Source organism: Ambystoma mexicanum, chromosome 6p, assembly GCF_040938575.1.
Source record: "Ambystoma mexicanum isolate Mex_15411 chromosome 6p, UKY_AmexF1_1, whole genome shotgun sequence".
Taxonomy (NCBI): domain Eukaryota; kingdom Metazoa; phylum Chordata; class Amphibia; order Caudata; family Ambystomatidae; genus Ambystoma; species Ambystoma mexicanum.
Genome location: NC_090935.1, coordinates 888,890,951 through 888,914,045, shown reverse-complemented (window position 1 = coordinate 888,914,045; position 23,095 = coordinate 888,890,951). Strand labels below are relative to the sequence as shown.

General features: G+C 46.6%; 1 protein-coding gene across 2 annotated transcripts in view; it reads left to right on the top strand.

Annotated features, from left to right (window-relative positions):
• Positions 1-23,095, top strand: part of REEP5 (receptor accessory protein 5) — a 264,547-nt gene that overhangs the window by 162,473 nt on the left and 78,979 nt on the right. For both annotated transcript variants that reach the window (XM_069625504.1, XM_069625505.1), the window contains exon 3: positions 2,697-2,835. In XM_069625504.1, the coding sequence (XP_069481605.1) occupies positions 2,697-2,835 (139 nt within the window). The remainder of the gene's footprint in view (positions 1-2,696; positions 2,836-23,095) is intronic.

Below are 23,095 nucleotides of genomic sequence, written 5' to 3'. Positions count from 1 at the left end.
AACAATGGGGCAGTCCCCAGATCGACCTGTTTGCGACGGCGGCGAACACAAAGTGCCGGAGGTTCGCCAGCAGGTTTCCCCAGCCGAGGAGCATGGGCGACGCATTCTCCTTCCCCTGGGACGGCTGTTCCTGTACGCGTTCCCACGGTTGCCGTTGTTTCTGCGACTCATCAATCAACTCAGACGGTCCCGGTGCAGGATGATCCTCGTCACACCGGCGTGGCCGAGGCAGATAGGGTTCCCGGACCAGCGATCGATTTTCAACGTGGTGTTGACCAGGCTCATGGGTCCCCCCCCATTCGAGCCCCTACACTAGGCACCGCTGAAGTTCCTATCGTAGAAGACCGCTTTTCTTGTGGCCATCACCTCTGCATGACGAGTGGGAGAGATCCAAGCCCTCTCTTGTAAACCTCCGTACCTGACCTTTCACGGACGCGGGTAGTGCTGAGGACGCACCCCTCCAAAATGGCCAAGGTGCCGTCGGACTTCCATCTCAATGAGCCGTTGGTGTTACCTGTTTTCTTCCCGTCGCCCGCTGAGGGGACTTTGCACTCGCGGGATGTGGCTAGAGTGCTGAAGTTCTACCTGGACCGCACGAAGAGCCTTCGGAAGACTTCACAGCTGTTTGTGAACTTGGGACCTGTGAACCAAGGGGAAGGCCCTCTCGAAGGCTTCCATTTCCAGATGGCTTTCTGGCTGCATCATGCACTGTCACCGGTTGGCAAACCGACCATTGCCCAGCTGTCCGAGAGCCCATTCAACCAGAACGATCGCTGCTACCATGGCGTTCCTGTCTGGTGTGCCCCTGCTGGACATCTGCAGGGCTGCTACGTGGAGGTCGACTCGCACTTTCACGAGATTCTACTACGTCAACCCGGATTCCAGGGAGGAGTCCAGAGTTGGCCAGGCAGTGCTGCGCAAACTGTTCGCTTGAAGTTGAGCCTGGTGAGGAGGTAAGAGATGCTTAATGTTGAGCCTTGCCACCTCCCGTGGTTGTGCATGTGTGTACTGCTATGTATTCTTGAATTCATGAGCACCTAAAGTGGCAGTAGGACCAAGAGAAGAGCTGCAGAGGGGTTGGAGGGAGGGTTCGCATGTGAATCCATGCCAGACCCCATGCAGGCGAAGGAACAAGTTACTTACCTGTACCTGTTATTCTCCAGCATGGGGCTGGCATGGATTCACATGCGAACCCTCCCTCCAACCCCTCTGCAGCTCTTCTCTTGGTCCTACTGCCACTTTAGGTGCTACCAAATCTGAAGATGGCTGCCAGAGGAGGGACTTGGGTAGAGGGCAGTTATTGGCTGGGGGCAGTATGACCCATAGACCAGTGATTGGTTATTAGTAGAAAGACGGTTCAGAAACCAAACTGAAACTGATTTTTTTTTTTTCTTTACTGAGGATTCATGGCCTGACGGGGAATATTCATGAGCATGTGAATCCATGCCAGACCCATGCTGGAGAACAACAGTTACAAGTAAGTAACTTGTTCCTTGGCTAATCAACATCAAAAGGGATGCAGTACTGGTTCAGTCATGGTATCGTAGTCTGTGCCTGCAGCACCTGCTTGGCTACCTTAAGAAGCGGTATCCTGCTGCATGCGATCCAAACCCCCTAGTTCTGCACAATGAATTTAGAGGTAAGATTTATTGTAACGAGGCAGAACAGACTTACAAATTCTCTCCCAAACGATGCCACAAGGATATTTGCATGAAATTTTGTATACACTTTCTTGATACGATACTTGGAGAAAGCTATAGACTCCATACAGGAGGATAAATCTGAACCACAGCGGCGATATATGCATATTATTTGATGACGTGTACGGTCGTACGTTATTTGGCAGGACATCGTGCATCTTTATAGCACAACAAATGATGGCGTAATGGATGTATGACCCATTTTCAGGGGCAGCCTGCCTTTCTAGGGTTCGTGCACTGACAAAAGTACACATTGATAAATATATGCACACGCTTCTTATTCTATGCAATTTAATTATTAGTACAGGAATCGTTTTAAGCAACTCAGTCCTGGCTAGGTAATGCAAAAGATTTTTTAAACGAGCTGTTTCCATACTGTAATGCTAGGTTCATTGATTGGTAATAGCGAACCAATCATCAATTGCTATAAAGTTAACATGATCCTATTGTAAGCGATCATTTATCGGGAATAGTGGTATGTGCTAATAATCTCCATACGCGTTTGAAGAGGATGGCATTGATTTTTTTTTTTTTCTTTTTGCGTTCATGACCAGTAGTGGGATTGGAAAGCTGTGCCTGCATTCTGAAAACCATTGGCTACTATTCCATTGTTTCCTTTTTTCCTTTTTCGTTTTTTTGGGGGGACTTTAAGCATTGTTACCATGAAACAACCCAGTTTATAGTGTGTACAATGTTTAACTCCTTGAACTACATTGCCAAGTATGCAAAGTACTTTTTGTAACCTGTAATTACCAATATTGTCTATAGTTGGTAACCGTAAATTGCTTTAAAAAACATGTACACGCTTCAAAGCAACGATTTTGTTTTCAAATTAATTGGAACACAGACACGACTTCATAAAATAATTTACCATGTTCGGGTACTCTTTTTGACCATCTATTACCTTCTAGTGTTTACGAAGCCCACAAAAATAGTTCTGTTTGAACCTTTGCAAGCCTCTAACATTACTAATAACTTTATTTTCTTTTTTTATAGAATCAAGGCCATTGAGAGTCCCAACAAAGAGGACGACACACAGTGGCTGACCTACTGGGTGGTGTATGGCATTTTCAGTATATTCGAGTTCTTCTCTGACATTTTTCTCTCCTGGTTCCCCTTCTACTACATGCTTAAGGTTTGTCGGATTCTTTCTTTATTGAAATGAGTCGTTTCATGCATGAATAATGTTCGGATGGCTGTGACAGAATGAACTCTGGATTCACCCCCAGTCGTGATGTGATTTATGCTCCCTCATGGTCTCTCGCTTCTGACTTGTTTATGCTTATAGCTGTGAGGATTGGAAACCTAAATACAATGCAACTTATTAAAGTGCAAAGGATAACCATCGTATTCACGCCATCTGTTCTTTACTACTTGTTTGTGTGTTTCAACATAATTTTTTCTACATCAAACTGAGGTGTTCCAGACAGTTTGACTGTGTTTTGCAGCTGTTTCAGCACTTGAAGGGGAAACATGCTGAGTTTTTTTATTATAATTGTGATTGAAATTATGGGTGTCAGAATGTTTGTATTGTTTTATTACAAATTATAGTTTGCACGTGATTCATTAATTGACTGCCCAAAACAGCAAACCTCCTCACGAGTTATTAATCTCTACCAACCGAGCCACGCAGACCTTCATCTTCAATCTAGCCACATCATGAAAGTGGCAGGAGCCTCTTTGAGGGAAAAGGCTTGGGGTTGCGGGGAATGGTCGCAAAGTGACTCCATTAAGGTGCAACTCCTTGAATTCCTTTTACACCACGCCCCTTCAGCACTAAAAAACATTTTGACAGCGCTCCAAAGCTGCTGCTTCTACTACTTTCATGATCCAAACATAATGTCTGTTAATACACCTTTGTAGCCAAGTACAAAATGTATATTAATTCCATAGTATGCCAGATACTTGTTGCTCCACCGTGACTGATGTAGTTTCCTCAAATTGAGAGGACAAACATTTTATAGTAGCGTATGAAAAACAGTGGAATGCAGTCCGGGAAGCAGGGTTCAAGGGAGTTGGCAAACAAAGACGACCTAATTTCTCTTCCACTTGGTGTTTTTATGAGGCGGATCTCGGTGTTTGCTTACAGACTGTGTGTGTTTTTGCATGTCCCTGATCCAGTCATCAGCCCACCAGTGGTGACTGGCAAATTTCTTTTCCATTGGCACGGGTGTAAACTTTTGCCACAAATGACAGTGAGCGACTGAGCATGGCGCACAAGCTCAAACCAGCCATGTGGGGGTTGGAGGGTAGGGTATCCCCCCAAAGAAAATGTTTTTTAATAATGGGTTAAAATGGTGCATTATACAACAGACGTTTTGTGAAAAATTGGGTAAAACGACAGTTTGTAATTGGTTTTATAGTGTAATGAATGAAATAGATCCACTTGATGCAAATCACCATGCACAGGAGCATTTTGCAATGTATTTTCATGATACATTTCCCCACAATATATGCCTGTATAAAAAACTTTTCACGCTGTCTGCACCCATACATTTCCATGCTTGCTAAACCTGTATGTACCAGTATTTCCATATAATAACATACTCCATGTTTGCTTTGTGTATAATGCAAGTAATGATACTATAAGAGAACTTGTTCAGGCTAGCTCTGCCAATATATGCCAGTACCTGCACATAAGAACATATCCTGTTGGCTTTGACATTGAAAATGCCATGCCACAATAAAGCATATCAGACACTTAATGCTTGCTTTATCATAAATTGGCAGTACAAAATGTCATGCTAAAGTAAGAAATGGCTACACTGGCTGCACCAAAATGCCAGTCTAGCCATGTAATCTCACTTAAAATGCTTGCTTTATCAAAAATGTTGACGAATGAAGGGATTCAGTCACTTTCACTAGTGGGGGCGGGGGGTCCTTTTGTGAGGCTAGGGAGGGGCCCTCGCTACGCAAAATTTCCCCTAGGGGGTGTGGTAAGTGGGGTCTCATAGGGAGAGACAACCCTCTTGGGGATAAGAACTCCTGTTCTTTGAAGGAACTCCCTTATAATCTTTCCTACGAGACCCTCAATATCACAAGAAATCCAACCTGAAGAAATTGTTTGCTGTTGTAATAACTCTTATTTTACTCAACTAAGACCTGAAACCACTGAGGAAGAGCAAAAGAAACATGAAGAATGGCAATAGGTTGGAACCCATTAGTACTGTGAAGAAGAGTGAAGGAGCCAAAACAAACATTCCTACAGTGAAGATCGCCAGTACTGGGAAGAGTTTGCCCCAAGAAGGCATAAAGAATACCTCTTGTAAACAAAGGAAGGACTCTGATCCTCTGCTGGGGAAGACACTGCAACGGGGGATTAAACATACAAAGGACTGGTTAAAATGAGAAGCGGGTGTCAAGCCAGCAGAGCCAGGCAAACTCAGACCTGGGGAAGAGAAGTCCATGGGTAGAAGCTGGTCCTCAGTCCAGGCAACGAAGCAGAACTGACGGAGAAGTAATCCCGGAGCTAGTGAAGGGCTAACTCAGTTGAAGCTTGGGATAATTCGGACAGTGGTGTGACCTCAGGAATTTGGACCATGTGTGCCGAAAACTGCGCAAGAACCACCAAACCAAGCACTCTGCAGAGCTGCAGAACAAGACGAGAAGCTGGGAAGAGAAACGCTGAGAGCGCCTTTTGGGACTGATTTTCTATACTCTGGCTGGGTGGACAGATCTAAAGAAGGCCAACCTATATTGTGAAAGTAGGCAGCAGTACTGTGGAGTGAAGGACACCTGCGCAGAAAATGTCTTGCAGAGGGGAGGGGGCGAGGGCGAACCCTGGTTACGTGTCTCAGAGGGACTGGGAAGGGGCGAGCGGGGCAGAGAAATGCACTTATTATGCCATATGCTGCACATGCGTTAACTCTGCAGGAAGGCCCAAGGTGTGGAGAATGCTTTCACAACTTGACATAGCATGATTGGTAGTGAGCCTGGTTTCACCTTGAACTTTAAGTTTAAGGCTTCCCTTCCCGGTGGTTGTCTAGACTGATATTCACTGTTCACACTGCTATTTAATGTTTGCCTCCACGTCCCTTTCTTACTCTGGCCAATCGAATCAATAAAGGCTCGTCCTCCTAGAGTCCTTGACCAAGCAAGACCTTATTGATCCATAAATGCCCTCCCCACAGACGATGACTGTTCTTATGAAATGGGTGAATTCTTTGTTTCCGTTTTTCTAGGTTTTACTCCTCTCATGCGGAGCGCCTGGCCCGCATAGGAATCTTCCCAGAAGTCAGGGAATGCAGCAAAACATTCCATGGAGATATTCCCTGGAGGACACCTATGGCCTGTATTTCATTTTTAGGGGCTTGTTCCGTAAACTCCAAGACCCAGCATGGCACACTAGTGCAGATCCAAGACACCTTTTGCACTCTAATGCAATCTAGTGGAAGAAAGTATGCTTTTTAATGAAAATAAATACAGCGTAAACAGTACGCAGAAGAAAATGAAATATTCCGTAATGGCCATAATTAGATGCGTAAAATGGAGCAATACGCACCTTATCTGGAGGGCTGGGCATAGCCAACAGTTTAGGCTTGCAATCTGTATAAATGAGGCATTTGCGAGATCCTGCTATCATATGACCAGCACATAACACCATTTTGCAGCTGTTAACATGGCCGGGTAGTACCATTATGGCGGTGCCTAGCAAACGCCAATGCCCTGCTTAAACAAAAGACAATGATTACCTTTGCTTGTTTTTTCTTTATTGGCCCTCTTTCTCCTCCCCTCTTGCCTGCCGCCACATGATCCGAAAGCAAACCATTGTTGCAACGAAAATGTACCGTGATAAGATGACCTAGTTTAGTTTCTCAGCATTTAAGATTAGAAAGATAGGAGCATCTAAGCTTGCTCTATAATACAGAAGCATTTCATTGTCATTCTCTCAGCATATCCTCTAAACAATTGAGCTGTCTGAGCCATCTGTAGCTCTGTTTATTCCATTCCAGAACAATTTGTATTCTGTCTCTGCACTCATTAGAGTTTAAGGTTGCTCCCGTCAGTTTTCTGGATTTCTTCCTGTGTCGTTATGGCTGATTAAAATCTGTTGCGTTTGGACAAATGGCTTAAGGCTGTGTCAATTTAGCTAGGTGTCATTTGCAGTAACATATGTTTTCCTACTTTATGGCTTGCATAAAATATATTTGAATAGTTACCTGAGTGGTCACCTGAGTGGTCTGTGGGAGTCGAGACGCCTAGATTAGAATTGTATTCACTTCTGCGCAGGTGATGGGTTTCACGGAATGCTATTTTTTTATATTGCCTCGCTGGTGCTGTCATTAAGGTGCTATTCAATCATCTTAATGGGAATAGTGCAACAAATCTTAAACTGCCTCTAAATGTCCATGTCTGTAGGAAAACTTTTTCCTTTCTCTAAGAAGATGACAATTGAAGTTTAATTTGCAAAATGCAACATTTAAGATGGAGCAAAGGATATATGACTCAGATGCCTATTACATCGATATTGTACTTTTGCAAATCATTACGTACTCTTTATGCAAAAGGCCCAGAGTTTTGGTATCCCATTTTTGTAAACCTTCAATTATGAATTGAAGATATGCAAACAGGGGATTGGACCCTCAATGGAGTAGTACAGATGGATGAGGCTACAGAGATCTAAACATCTGAAATTGGTATTGTAAACACCAAAGAAATATCTACTTAAATACTCAAAGCCTGAGGTAAGTGTAGAACAATTAAATATTTAGGACTGATGGGTCTGTTTGCACAACAACCGCTGCAAAAAACGCAATTGGGAGGCTAAACCCAAAATGAAAGATGGCATAGCAGTCAGTCGAGCAGATGTTATTTTTAAATGTACTGGATCCTTCGGCAATATTCCATGCAAACCGTATCTTCCCTGTATCTTGTCATACTTCAATTATCAACCTGGTGTTCCTAACTATGGAGCTACGCGTAGAGGAAAATCACATTATAGAATTGAAAAGAAAATATTGTAATGTCCAATAATTGTACAAAAATCCGCCGACACAGGTTCCAACCTCTGCAAGGTCCTAGACATAATACCACAACATTATGCTTAATGCCAATCGCATAACAATCGTAGTTTCCAACATATTAAACATGGATGTCCAATTACAAATTCGAAAAAAACAAAACATTTTTTTGAATCCACATATTATAAAAACCATTTTAGTGTGAACACATATAATGCATGTCCATTGCATAGACATAGGCAAGTAAAAGACCAACAAATCCGTCATTGTCATAATTGTCAATGCAGTTTATTTAAAATTTCAGAATTGGTAATAATTTAACGCTCATCAAAGGAGTAAATCGGGATGGGAGGAAGAGAAGAATGGCAAAAAAACAAGGGGAAAAAAGATAAACGTATTAGAGGCAAATACATATTCATCAAAACCAAAATTCTATCCGCTTATTGCTCCTTAAGTGTAAGTTCTGTGGTGCCTCAATTCAACCCAACACCCATCATGCCACACTGGCTTCTTCTCCTGTGCCAACGTGCAGCCAGTCTTCAAAAATCTACTGCGTTAAGTATCTGCAAATGGCTATCCCAATTCTGATATTGCCTTACGAATTGTTTTTAGCATTGCATATTCTCAAATGCCCTCGAACTGGCCTGCTCCAAGGGCCTACCTATCTGTCCAATTGCATAAAAGTGAAGATCACTGGTGCGAGTGCCCCCCCACTGTTAACCAAATTATTGTAATGCAACGTGATTTCTTAAAATGGTGCATAGGTGAATGAATATGCAATATTCAAATAATCACGGTGTACGAGAGCACTTCTCTATAAGCTTAAGATGGGATTTGCCACCTTCAATATTCACTCCGTCTGTAATTGCTAATGGGAGAAAAAGATGGGGAAACCACCCAGTGTGTCGGCGATTAGACTTCATCTAGTCCTGTTGGGCCAGCAAAAAAATACTGATCTCGATTCTTTTTATTTCGAGTCAATAAAGCCTACCAGATAACATCAATGTTTCACCCAAAAATGTCTGCAGCTGTTGACTAGAAATTCCGAAAGTCAATACTTCTAGTTAAAATACCAATTCGAACAACCCCTATGTGAAGGATAATAATTTCAGAGGGACAGAACTGAAGATTGGGGGGGACTTGTGTTCAAAGGCAAAGTTTAAAAAAAAAAGAGAAAGGAAAATCCCTAAACAACTTACTGTTCAAAGTGTGTGTATTAGGCACACTAGTTCCGAACTCGGAAGCGCGAGTTCTCCCGCAGCGTTTGAATCCTAAACGCTATTAGTGAAGCCATCCTTATTTAAAGCATGATGTGTAACGTTGTCTGTGTAACATGATTCCATTCGTGCATAACATGATTGCCGTTCATTATGCTAATTGCAAAGTAATTAACAAACCATTGTTCCTAGCAACCTCACACGGAACGTCATGACGTTTCACGTATACAAATCGACATGGTAACTACTAGCATCAAGATCTATTAACAAAGTAAAGATAATGTTGTAAAACCTTACTGCAGGCGTATGCTCCTGCAGCATTAACATTTATAACCCATTGGGATAGAAAGGCTTAAGATGCACTAAATAGTGCTACATGGATCCCGTGCATCATACTTGGGGGTGAGGAGGCGTGATTCACTAACTTTATTTGAGAACTGCCACGGGCGGTAAATATAAATTGTCTTGCCATGAAAAAGCAAGTATGTGCGCAAACATTAGAAAGCACTTGAATTAATGAACCACCATCTTATTCCTGGGCTAAATCCCACCAACACCAATCTATGCATTCTAGCTTAGTCCACTACACTATCCAATCTACAATTCTCACTTTAGGCGACTACAATTTTGTGCTTGAAGCCAGATAAGTTAGACGACATCTTCTATAAACCAAGACTTACACTTTAATCAATATGCCCTTAGAATTGGGCCCTCAAGGAACTCCATATATTAGATGTTGTGCATGTAAAATGGATTGGCCTGTTTCTTTAATTCCTGTCAACTCGAAAGCAATTAGTAAAAATAAGACACTAGGGTTACTGCGGTTATGTGTGGGATCGAGCTGGCACCACTAATTACACACGAAGGAACTGTAAAGGGTTAACACTCTGCAGTACCTGCGGTGGACGCTCTCTGTGTGACTTTGAGCCCTCTATTGTTTGAGGCGTGTCCTTTGTGGCAGCACTTCTACAAAATGTCATACTCTCCGCGAAGCAGACCGCAAAGGGACTGTAAAGGGTTAACAGTCGGAGGAGGAGGCAACGCGCACGGTATCAAGGCTCCAGGACTGCCACACAGGAAAAATACTGGTCTCCCTCCAAGGGCAAGTGGCAAGCCAGTTAGAAACTCAGTGGATAGTGTACCTCTCAAGTTTGCAATTTATTTGAAAGTTTGTGGTACGGACCCATATGGACTCCTACCCCGTCTATGACCCAGTGAGCAGGGTCAACATGACGGCTAAACAGGTTGGCCGAGAGGCTGATGGGCCGCTACAAGTACTTTCTACTGAGCGGAAAGAAAGGTAGGGTGTTTCTTTTGAGTAGAATTACGCCAGAACCACGCCAATTGATCCAGCGTTTATTTGCTTGTCCCAGAGAATTTGGGGTGCGACAATGCGAGTAATCCCTTTGATCTGACCGTTGAGTAAACTCTCTACATTTAAGTGAAAAGTGCATCCTTTTTCTTTTCTTTTTCTTCCCCTAGAGACTGAAGGGCTTCTAACTTCTTAGTTGCCCTTTGATCTTGGATTAAACAGTTGGTTACTCGAGCACTGATTTCTTTTGTTTTTTCTTGTTCGTCTTTTTATTTTGTTCGTCTTTTTATTTTTTGTTCTTTCTTTGTGTTGAGACAGGCGGTCTTGCCTTTCACATATAATCTTACGTGGCAAACTGTGCTCCGGTTTGCGGAGCCAAATGGGATTCGTTTTGCAGACTCCTCAATCTGGAAATGATATCTTCCCTGATGGAGCCGAAGGGTGTGTGAGCCCGGAAGTAATGAATAGTAAGCCTAATTTCCCATCTCGTGTTTCGTCCCCATTATGCCGATTCTCCCCTATTGCCTCATTGGGAGAATACCCGGGCCAGGAACTGGGGGTGGGTAGTGAGAACAAGCTAATGGTTCCACAACTGGCATTACATCTTGATGACCAGTTCAATCCGGCTTCCCTACCCATAACCTTGGCCCAAGTACATATGCCACCCCCGGAGAAGATGGTGTCATGAGCTGGGCCCTTTCCTAGCCCGCTGGTCAAGTTTGCCACACCGAAGGGCATTCCTCTGAGCCAACTGATCTCGGTGTGTTTTGTGGATCACTATTGTCAAATAAGCAACTACCAGCGAGGAAATGAAACCATGTTTGGTGGCAAGAGGTAAAGCAATGCTTGATCATTCAGTTATGACCTTGCAGCGTCACTTTGGCGGCCTCAAAGATCTGACTGATAGCAGTATAATTGAATTTGCGGATCAGGCAGTTCAGCAAGAGGCTTACTTTGAACCCAATGGTGGGAACAATATTGACAGTATGGTACAACAAACATGTCTTCCATTCAGGACTCGCCAACAGCCCTCACAAATATAATTGATCAACATGGAATTGACAATGACTGGGGGCTCTGCAACTCCAGAGGGAAGATATTGGGGGAGTTGGTTCCTAGGAAGAGTCGTCGGTATTATATCATACTCTGAGGGAGATCGACGAGAATGTACGCTTGACTCACCCTACTGCCTCTGCTCTTAACACGGAGCTGAGCTCCTTCGTTTCAGTATGTGACAACATTTGGGCAGAATTAAAATCCACAAATCTGCTGATGTTGGAAGTGAATGGTGATTTGGATAATATTGAATTACGCTTTGGGCCTATTGGTATGGGTTTGCAGGATGTAATGGCCAATTTGGGGGGAAGCAATATCAAATCTATTGTTCAAAGTTCAGCTGACCTTATTGAAATCTGAGTCTAGTGGCACTGAAGGTCTGGTGTATGATGAACCCAATATTGCTCCTGCAGGTTTAAGGGTGGATGTTCTGCCATCAACTCCACTTCTAAATGGGGATGAAATGTGTGGTGCGCATTTTGAACTAACAACTGCCCAGCCTACATCACTGGGTAGCAGTACTGTTGCTCCAGAGGAGGTTCTGCCCGAAAGGGCAGATCCCCCTACTGAGATACTTCCAACTAAATCAACCAAAAGGACGAAAGTGGTCTGACACAAAATTGGTGCGGAGGCCGTGCATTCTTACTAATGGAGCAGCCCGTAACTCTTTTTAGATCTAGGCTGTCATCGGTCATTAAAGGTAGTGGCCAGGGATTGGGGGTGGTGGTTAAATCATCTTGTGTTGACCTTATGGTACACTCTGACAACCCCAAAGAGGGGTCATACAGACCATTGATATCTGGTGAGAGGAAGGTGGCACTCCAAACCCCTGAGGAGAGGGGGGGGAGGTAACTGCATCTCCACGAGTGGGTTTGGTTGTAGGGGGGGGGGGCTGGTGTGGGTCTTCAAGTGGATTGGGCAATTGTACCCCAGAGGGAGGAAGGTTGATATTACCCAAGCGAGCCCCTGGTGTGGAGGGTCGGGTGTGATCAATCACTGGATTTAAGGAGTGTGATTTGCTTTTCCGCTTGAACTTCCTTACCATTTTTGGAGAAATCCCGGCCTTAGCTATGGTTGCATCGGCAGATATTGGGAGAGTGTCCTTTACTGATAATCAGCTTGATACCTGTGACATTTACTTGAATTCCCCGCTGGTTAGGGAATTGATTCTTACTCAACAAATGAGCCTCTCTACCTTTGGATTCGAGACTTGGTGTTGGTTGAAGAAAATGTACATTTAGGTAGAAATGACAGATTGAGAATTGCGGCTCGACCAGTGGGATTGGAGCGTATTTTACTGAGCCCATTGGCTGGGGCAAACTCTGGAAAGGTGATTGATTCGGCAGCTATCATCTCAACCCTGTGGCAGAAACTTGTCCCATAGGCAGGATACTTGCAAGGACACGGAGCAAAGAATGATATCCGTGTGCCTGAAATCTTGGAACACTTGAGGTAGTTCGCATTTGTTTACCAACCCTAGCTGTTGAGTTGCCAGTTGTTTTTGCCTGCAGGAAACGTGGCGCTCTTGAGGCCCCGGTGCTGGATGGCTACAAAATATTTACCCAACAGGCCAAACGTAGTGGAGGGGGAGGCCCTCTGGTGGCCTGCTTATAGCAGTGGAAAATACCCTCAGTCTGAAAAGGTTCAATTATTGAAGGAATCCTCTTTGGAGCCCTGGAGGTTGGTCTTACCTCACGAGATGGCTCATTGAAGCTTCTAGTGGTAAATATTTATTGGCACAAAGGCATTTCGAGTGTGGAGATTTGTTGAGAAAGTGTGCCATGTTATGGATGAATGGACCACGCTACATCGGAATGGTAGAATTATTGCAGTGTGTGATCTTAACTCTGACTGTTTCCATGAAACCCTTTGGGATCTCTGTGATACTCACTTGGATCGTGCGGGTATACCTATGAAAAGGCATACCGGGAAAATAAGGTATTTGTGTTTAGGGGCCCTTGGTCTCAAACCTTTCGTTGGAAATCTGTGTCCCAAATACAATGAGTCGGCTTGGCACACCTGGCATCGGGGGAGGAGTTCATCCATTTTAGATGACCTATACCTAGACAACTTTTTTGATCATTGTCATTCTCTGTGTCTAAAAATGTTTGGAGTGATCACAGTATCTTGACGGCCGGTCTTGACATGCTAATTTACATCCGAGAGATTTCAGAGCTCAAAATCAGGTGACAGCTAATGTTGCTGGGAATGCAGTCAGGAGGACCGATATCCACATCAACGCACTGAATAAAAAAACTGAAGGGCCACATTGAATAACACCACCCTCAATTGAAAAATTAACAACTTTAATGCAAATGAGATTCTAAGTCATAGGTGTTTTGACCTCGAGTATCCATCCGAGGTCAAAAACTAGTGGGAGTGGTCTTGTAAGACATGCCCATTCTTACAATGGGGAGCTGGTCTCGGTGAAGTCAACCATGAGGAGGGAGGTGAGCAGTATACAGATCAGACTTGGATGATTCCACTCGCACTAATTTGATTAGAAAAGTTAGGCAGAAGTATGAAAACTATTGTAAATCAATAAAAAATGGCTTACTACAGCAAGACGCAGAAACCATGTTAGGGTTTTTTGATCAATTCTCAGGTTAGTGCCTTCTGGACCTTAGTTAATGGTCAAGACCCCAATTATGTGGTTATCCAGCTAAATTCAATTTATGAACTAAACTGGATTGAATTTTTTGAGTAGATTTGGGATTGCCACAAAAGATCAATTTGAGGAGGTGAACAACATCACTGATTATCAGGATTGCCCTAAATGGGACGCCCCTTTTTGATCTAGATACCATTCTGTCCCTATTAACTAAATGAAAAAAATCATGGGCCCCGGCACTTTATGGTTTAACTAATGCAACCTTTAAGGCAAACTTGCTATACTTTGACTTTAAAGACCTCCATAGCACAGGGGTTATACCTCTATCTTGGTGCACGGCCAATGTGATTCCTTTTTTATAAATGTGGGAGTAGAACAGATCCTAAAAACTATCATCCTATATCATTAATCAATGCGAATTGCAAGATCTCTGCATTTCTATTCACATTTAGAGAAATGGGCCAAGGGGGCACACCCTCTTGATAAAATGCAGACAGTGTTTCGTAAAGGCCACGCGACTAATATCAATTGGCTGGTCCTTAAATGTATACAAGAATGGCTTGAGAAGACCAAAGGGTTGTACGTTTATGGCCTCAATCGACCTTTCGGCCAATTTGAATGTGTAGTACATAGTAAACTCTGGGATAAGTTGGCAAAATGGGGTCTGCCGATTGGTTTGATTAGGCTGATTCAAGGGGTATATGAGAATGGTGGAATACAAGTTCGACTAAGCCAAAAAGATGATCTATCGGAACGAATTCGGGGGGTTAGGCAGGGATGCGTTCTAGCCCCTTGGCTAGTCAATCAATATGTCAGATGTTGCAGTCTACTTAGCTAATCAACGACTGATGGCCCCTAAAGTAGGGAATAGTAAAATCATATGGCTTGCATACGCAGACAACTTCCTGATATTTGATCTAACACAGGTCGGACTGCAGCGACTTTTGAACAGTTTTGCCAGGAATGCTAAAGACAAATGCCTTATAAACCCTGCTAAAACCAACATTTTGGCCTTCTTGAAAGTAAAATCTAAAAAGTCACCATTCCTGGTCAATTGAAGGGACCCCTATTAAAGCATCGGGGAATGTCAAATATCTGGGTTTCCACTTTGGAGCAAACAAGGGAATCAAACGGGGCATTGATATCCTGATGCAAAAAGCTAAGATGCTTGAATCTCAAATTGTAAAAATCGATCATAAATTTAGGCGGTTCTCCTTGAAACCGGTGATTGTTCTTTGAAGGAAAGATAGTGCCGAAGTTAATCTATGGCCTTGAATTATCTGCTGTGGGTATTTTGAATACTCTGGAAAAAATTGAGGGCAGGATTTGGAGACAGATACTTGGCATCCCTAATGTAGTGCCAATTTCGGCCATTCGGTATGAACTGGGGGTGCCTTCTCTGTTGGCAAGGGTACAATGGCACTTACTAACATTAGCCAAAATTGTGGCCCCTATACCAAACTCCCCTGTATCATCTTTTGGGAGATAACGTAAAGCTGCCAATAGATTTGACTGACCTCCAGGGAAGATGTGAATTCATCCCGTCTAATATTGGTTCTAATTTAGACATGTTGACCAATAATCCTTTGCAAACTAAAATGTTTTTGCTGGATTATGATTGGATAGCAACTACAGATGCCTTCCACTCATTGCATCGAGGAGCCATCTTGCTCATGAACATAAAAAGCAGAGGAGCCGTCTTTCCCCCATCCTCCAATTTCCAAAACTGCTTTTATCATGGGCTCCTCCTTGGAGTAAGGTGGAACCTTTTACCAACCAAGGACATCCTGTACAAGAGGGAACAAATCTCATTTGTGGGTCTGGGATGTAGATTCTGTAAGGCAAAACCAGAGTCAATTAAACATCTTGTTTTGGAATGTATGATGCTACTCTTGTGGTGCTAGGAACTAGATGCCTGTCTGCCTGTCAACAAAACTTTGTATTCTATGAAGATCTACTCTGTAAGCAGTGTCTTAGTATTCAGAAAGTTTTGGAGGGGCTGGCCTTAGCAAGCTTTTTTAAAGCTTTATATTTATCGAATATGTGAGGGAAATTGTGAATCACTGTGAACCACTACGAACTATGGTGAATTAGTTATAGTTGCTTCAGTGGTTTTTTATTTTTTAGCACATTCATAAATGGGAAGTTAGATTGCTCAGGTGTTGTATCACCTAGTTACCACAAATACAGGTAATTGGTTTTCAATGTACGTATATCTATTCTACTCTTACATCCTGTCCCCTTTCCTCCATACTGTAAGGGCGTCCCTTCCAAGGGACGGGAGACTGAACCTTTTTCACCAGAAAAAACCTTCCAATTTTAAATTCAGAGGAGAGTGGGGGTGCAGCCCTGGGAGCATACGCTGCCCTGACTTCCCCCTCTGGCGCCACACCCCAGTCCCCTTTTCTGCATCGACGGGAACGGGTCAAATTCACCAGCGCACCTGGATTTGGCTTTGGCCATGTAATTCCACGCATGTATACTTCGGTCTTTTTATCATTCAGGTACTTGGTCCTCAGGCGCCACGCTCCTCCCCGGTGCATGCCGACTCCGACAGGGTTCAGCAGGTGTCCAGCCTGCAACAGGCTATTCCCAACTTCAGAACCCACGCCCTCTGCCTATGTTGCCTTGGCGCAGACCGCGGTTGGCAAGCTTGTTCACCGTGCAGCTGGCTTGTCCTCCAAAGTGCTGATGAACAGACTAGCCAGGTGGAAGGAGCTCTTCCAGAAGTCGCCTAGAGAGGACCTCAAGAACTTCGTGAAACGTCGAACCAGGCCCAAGGTAGGCCCTGTATTCCTCATCGCACCCGCAAAGGCGACTCCTTCCCAGGGACTCTCCCTCGCAGGAGGGACCAATCCGGTCCTTCTACCAGCACATGCACTGAGGCTGCTGCAGCCACCGACCGAGGGATCCTCGGATCCTCCCGGTGACAGTGTTGAGGGACTGGAAGGTTCTGTTAACGGGTCTTTACCTGAGGGGCTGTGCCCTTGTACCGGTACCATGACTGAGGGCCTATGCCCTAATACCGGCAACACGTCCAAGGGGGTGCCTAAACGCAGCCCTATCGACCCCTGGGTCGAGGGTGTCAAACCTACCGGGCCGAGGCCAGAGGAGCAGGGTAGGCCTCATGATCTACACGCAAGAGTCTTGGACGAGGCCGGGCCCAGCGGGCTGAGCAACACGTGGCAGGCAGCTTGACAAAATGGCCACCGTGCCAGAGGCACACGTCCGACGCCATTCCAGGAATTTGGCGAGGAACGAGTGTTAAGGTGGGACTGGCCTCAATCAGGTACATGGCCTACAGCCTACCCCTCATTTGTGCAGGGCAGCTTTCCTTTACGTCCATATGGACAGGGTACACAGCGGCTCCAGCAGCTCCTCGCTACTCCAACAGTACCCCCTGCCACCTCCTCGGCCAGTGAAGAGGTCCGCTTCAAGAAGTTCCTCGGCCTCATGAAGTCACCTCGGATGGGGGTTTATCAAAGACGCCATCAGAGAAGTCCTTCCTGCAATGCTAGCGGCACCACAGACGTCTCTGGCGCCCCAGGCACGGGTGCAGCTGCCTCCGCCGGCCCCCCAGCCAACTCCTCAGGCGGTTCCGTACCAGCCTAAGCCACCTCATCAGCCTCCGGCCGTGGTCCCAGTGCCCCAGCCCCCGGCGCCAACTACTCCTCCACAGGATACGGATGAAGATCCTAACATGCCATCCTCAGCCAGGGCCTTCCATGAACGTCTTGCTGGGCTGGCAGAGTATTTGGGCTTGCCACAGCCCGAGGTCTAGCAGCCGGCAGAGGGGTTCCTGGCGGAAGTAATCACGCAACACCCCTCTGCCATAACAGGGATTCCTATGCAAACCGATGTAGTCGCCCTGTCCAAGAAGGGTTGGCTCAAACCCCACTCGGCCCAACCAGTCAATCGACACCTGGACACAAAGTACAGGCAGATGCCAGGGGATACACTCTTGCTCTCTGCCCATCCTCAGACGCACTCCTCGGTGATAGATGCCGCATCACTGTACTCCAAGCCTCGGTCATCTTAAGCCTCATCCTGTGCGGCGCTGCTAGGCAAGGAGGAGAAGATGTTGGAGGCGTACAGCAAGAAGCTCTATTACAACGTATCCTTGCATCTTCGTCAGGCCAACGCAGATGCCATGCTGGCTGCCGCCAACCAAAGATTATGGCGGGAAATTGCGGACTTCCTTCTGGAAATCCCCGCCCACAGCCAATCCCGCTTGTGGCGCATGATCTCATGAAATCCACAGTGGCCCATGTTGCCACTTCTGGCCGTGCTATCTGCATTGCCACGGACATGAGGACGACAGCCTGGCTCTGGGCAACAAAATTCAACCCGGACTTCCAAGAATACATATTAGATCTACCTTTCGAGGGGGTGGACCTGTTCAATCCTCCACAAATGATGAGCTGGACAAAAAGAAAAACAGCTCACAAACGGCCAAGTCTTTATCCATTCTTGCAAAGACCACGCCCAAATCGTACACCCAATCATAAAGGGGTCATACATAGTGTTCCGCGGCTTCCAGGAACGTAGATCCAGGCAGCTGAGCCGCTTTCCGTCTCAGAACCGGCGCAAGCAACAAAAAAGGGGGGGGTAGTAAGGGCTTTTTCCAGTCCCCCCTCCTCCATGACAGCCTCCGAGGGAAAGAAGGCATGACATGCCCCTTCAGCTCCATGTGTCTCCGGTGGGGGCAGGCTTGCTCTCTATGCACATTTCTGATGCCAGAATTTTGCGGACCCCTGGATCCTCTCCGTAGTATCCACAGGGTACTGCCTCCCTATCCCAGCCTCCCCTCCCTACTCCCCTCCCATAGGTTGGGACAGCAACTCTTTTGGCAGAGATCCGGTTGCTCCTAGAGAGCCGGGCAGTGGAGGATGTCCTAGCCTCCCAGCGAGGCTTTGGCTTTTACTCCCCAGGCAGGCCTGAGAGTTGTGCTGGACCTTTCCACCCTCAACCTCTCCTTACCCCTGCAAAAGTTTAAGATGGTTACGCCAGCTTTTATAGCGAAGACACTGGTCAAGGGAGACTGGATGTGCTCTCTGGATCTGAAGGACGTGTACCTAACTGTCCCGATTTGGCAGCCCCATCGTTCTTTCCTACGGTTCAGGATCATGGGCTACCATTTTCAATACAGGGTCCTTCCTTTTGGTCTCACCTCGGACCCCAGGGTCTTTACCAGGCACATGAATGCAGTGGTGGCCCTCCTTGTAGCGCAGGGCCTCCACATCTACCCATACCTCGACGACTGGCTTGTCAGGGCTAAATCTCCGGAAGCGGTTCACCACTCTTCCCATGCCCTGATGAACACACTGCACGATCTGGGCTTCTTGCTCAATCTCGAAGTCACAGCTGCAGCCTCCACAGACTGACATTCTTGGGCCTCCTCTGGGACACGTGCTCCAAGAGGGTATTTCTGTCTGTCGGACAAAATCTCAGCCATCAAGAGGGCCACTGCCCACTGCCTCAGCCGAGAAGTGACCTCGGCATGGTGGTACCAATATCTCCTGGGTCTACTGGCAGGGGTCCTATTAGCCGTTCCGGACGCGAGACTAAGGATGAAGAGGATTCAGCTGCACTTCGCAGACTCCTGGAACCAGGAGCAGGGCTCTCAATCCGAGATGATCACAGTCCCCTAGCCCAGCACTCATCCCCCCTCTCCCCCCCCCCCCCCCCCCTCCTTGCCCATCTCTCCACCTGACTTGGTGGTCGGGAGACTGCAACCTATGGACGGGCAAGCACTTCCGGTAGCCCACTCCGCATGCCACCATCACCACGGATTCCTTTCTCGAGGGCTGGGGAGCCACCCTGGACGATCTCTCGGTCCACGGCACCTGGACTCGACAGGATCAGGAATACCACATCAATTGGCTAGAGCTGAACGCCATCTGGCTGGTGCTCACGGCATTCCTACCACTTCTCGGGGGCAAGGTTGTCCTCCAGACGGACAACTTGACCAGCATGTACTACGGCAACAAGCAGGGAGGAACCAGATCCCCCTACTCTGTGCAGATTGGCGATCAGCATGTGGGAATGGGCCCTGGAAAACTACATTTACCTCATGGCAGTCCACCTCCCAGGGGAATCCAACCTGGAAGCGGACAGGCTCAACCAGCTCGGAGCGGACAATTACGAGATGCAACTAAACAGCCTCGTTATTCAGGAGATTTTCAACAGTTGGGGTCACCCCCAGGTGGATCTCTTTGCCCCCTGGCACAACAAGAAATGTCCCCAGTTCACATCCTGGCAAGGTCAGGTCCCCGGCTCTCTGGACGACCGGCATGAAAGCCTACGCCTTTCCTCCCACTCCCCTAATTAACAGGGTAATCTGCAAAATCAAGGAGTCTCGCCAACTCCTCATCATTCTAATGGTTCCATGGTGGCCGGCCAGGCCATGGTTTTCAGAGCTGCTCGGTCTCTCGGAGTTGCCCCCGATTCACCTCCCAACGGGCCCAGCACATCTTCTGGCACAGCAGGGGGGCAGAGTCATCCACCCTGCGCCAAGGAAACTAGCCTTCACAGCATGATACCTGAGCAGGTAACACTTCGGCACCTTAGCCTCTCACCGGCCAAACTGGAGATCATACAAGGCGCCAGGGGCAAAGCTACCAGGGCCCAGTACAAAAGCAAATGGACCAGAGTCTGCCACTGGGCAGACTCCAAGGGAATCGACCCCCTGGCGTGCACCTTGGACGACGTGCTCTTTTTCGGCACACTTCGCCCACTCGGGCGTGCAGGTGGACACCTGCCGCACATGCCTCACAGCCATTGGGGCTTACAGGAACTCGGAGGAAGGCATTTTCTCCTCCTCCAACCTTATTGTCAAACATCTGACGGGACTTGCAAGGCTCTACCCACCCGTCAAGAAACCACACCCGGTGTGGGACCTTAACATAGTCTTGGGCGCCCTGGTGCACAAACGGTTCAAGCCAATGGAGTCAGTGGACATCAGGCTGGTTACCATCAAGACGGCCTTACTAGTCGGCCTAGCCTCAGCTCGTAGAGTCAGCGAAATCCTGGCGCTGGTCGCCTCGGAACCATATCCGCATTTAACAAGGACAAGGTAGTCCTGTGGGGACACCCAGAATTTCTGCCCAAGGTCCCGTTTGCTTTCCACTTGAACGAGGAAATACTCCATCCTATGTTTATTCCCAAGGACGAGGCACAGAGTGCTGCAATACCTGGATGTCGGGCGTGCTCTGAAATTCTACTTGGACAGGACAAAGGGCTTCCGCTAATCGGATGCCCTGTTTGTCACTTTTGGAGGCTAAAGACCAGGCTATCGGGCCTCTAAGGCTTCCATATGCCGCTGGATGGTCTCTGCCCTCAAAGAAGCGTATGCGGGCCAGCACATGCCGCTCCCGGCCAACATGCATGCCCACGCAGTCGGGCCAAGGCAACGGCCATCGCATTCCAGCGCCATGTCCCTTGGCAAGTCATAAGCAGGGCGCCACTTGGACCTCTCCCTCTGCTTTCTGCAAGCATTACTGTTTGGCTGCAAGCTCTAGATCTGATGCGGCTTTCGGACAGGCGGTTTGCAGGAACCGATTTGCTTAAGGAGGGTCTCCTCTCCGCCCTGGGGCTACAATCCGTTGTATTCGCCCATACAGTATGGAGGAAAGGGGATGGGATGTAAGAGTAATTATGTTACTCACCGTAGTGACTAACGTACTCTTAGTTCAAAGTCCCCCTTCCTCCATACGTCCCACAAACCTACCCCCCCCCACCCAATAATACTGGTGTCATTAGCCAATGTTAAATCTATTGTTGACGCGTTAATGGGGACTGAGGTGTGGCACCGGAGGGCGGAGTCAGGGCAGCGCATGCTCCCTGGGCTGCACCCCCGCGCCTCTGAATTTAAGGGGAAGAAGGTTTTTTCTAGTGAAAAAGGTTCTGTCTCCTGTCCCTTGGAAGGGACGCCCTTACAGTATGGAGGAAAGGGGGCTATGGACTAAGAGTGCGTTAGTCACTACAGTGAGTAATTTATAATTGAACAACTAGGCCATTTAGGTTGTGAGTGATTTCACTCTACCTTTTACTTATATATGGTTCTCTTGTCTTTTTTTTTTTTTCTTGCTTTATTTTTGCTCTTAACGCTTAATGTTTCTGTATGGTTTTATTATGCATCTAATTGTACTTTCTTTATCGATGTAATGAATTTTTTTCTTGTGTATCTAACAAATTTGTAAAGGTTTAATTTAAACCATATACAATTTAAAAAAAAATAATAATAAAACCCTTCAATCTAGCTGTTTTGTTACAATAACTCCAATAAAACAGTATCCCATTCTGGATTTTATATTTCAATCTGCTTGAAACAGTTTGGTAATATCCTTCAAAGTAACAAAAACACTCCATTTCATGATCTGAATTCAGACCAAGTTGAATCGCTCTAAATTGGCAGATCATTCTGGCTTCTGCTTGTTTTGGGGCTTTTTCCCTGTTCCGGCCCCCCGTCTCCTCCGCCGCCTCTTGTTGAATGTTTTACATTTCAGTCCTACAAATCGGTTTTCATCTTTGTTTCCCATCTGATGGTTGGTTAGCCACGGTATAGAGAATGGGAATCGGGCATCATGCCCCAAAGTACTCCAATGCTCTTATCCCGATCTGAAGTTTGCGGATAGTACTGCCAATCTAAGTCAGACCCTAAACAATACATTTGGATCTGCAATTTATGAATTCGAGGGGATTGGGTCCTCCGACGTATTCCATATCTATGACATGTAATCACCACAGCTGTGCTGCTTCGGAAACTTTTTCGGCGTCCTGCGTCGATGACGTCGATGCGCCGTCGTCGAGGACCTCCTCCGACGTCCGACGTCATCCGATGTGATAAGTAGGACGCACGACGCCCATAGCCTCAGTTCCGTTTTTTCCGCGAACGTGTTGCTTCGTGTTTCTCGGTTCTAAGCCTCGACTCTTTGGAGTTCTGTTCTTTCTGGTTCTTCGAACCTGTTCGTTTGTGAATTTCCTTCGGCGATGTCTTCCACTTCGTCTTCAACCCCGCGTCCGGGCTTTAAGAAGTGCGGGGAGTGTGGGTTCAAGATGTCGGTGACTGACTCGCACGACGCCTGCCTCTGGTGCCTCGGGGAGGCCCACGACACGGATGACTGTATCGACTGCCAGTCGCTCACGTCCAAAGCCTTACGCGAACGTAAGAAGTTGTCGGTAGGTCGGGTGTCCAAGCCCCGGAAGTCGAAGTCGGCGGGGCTTTCGACGGATGATTC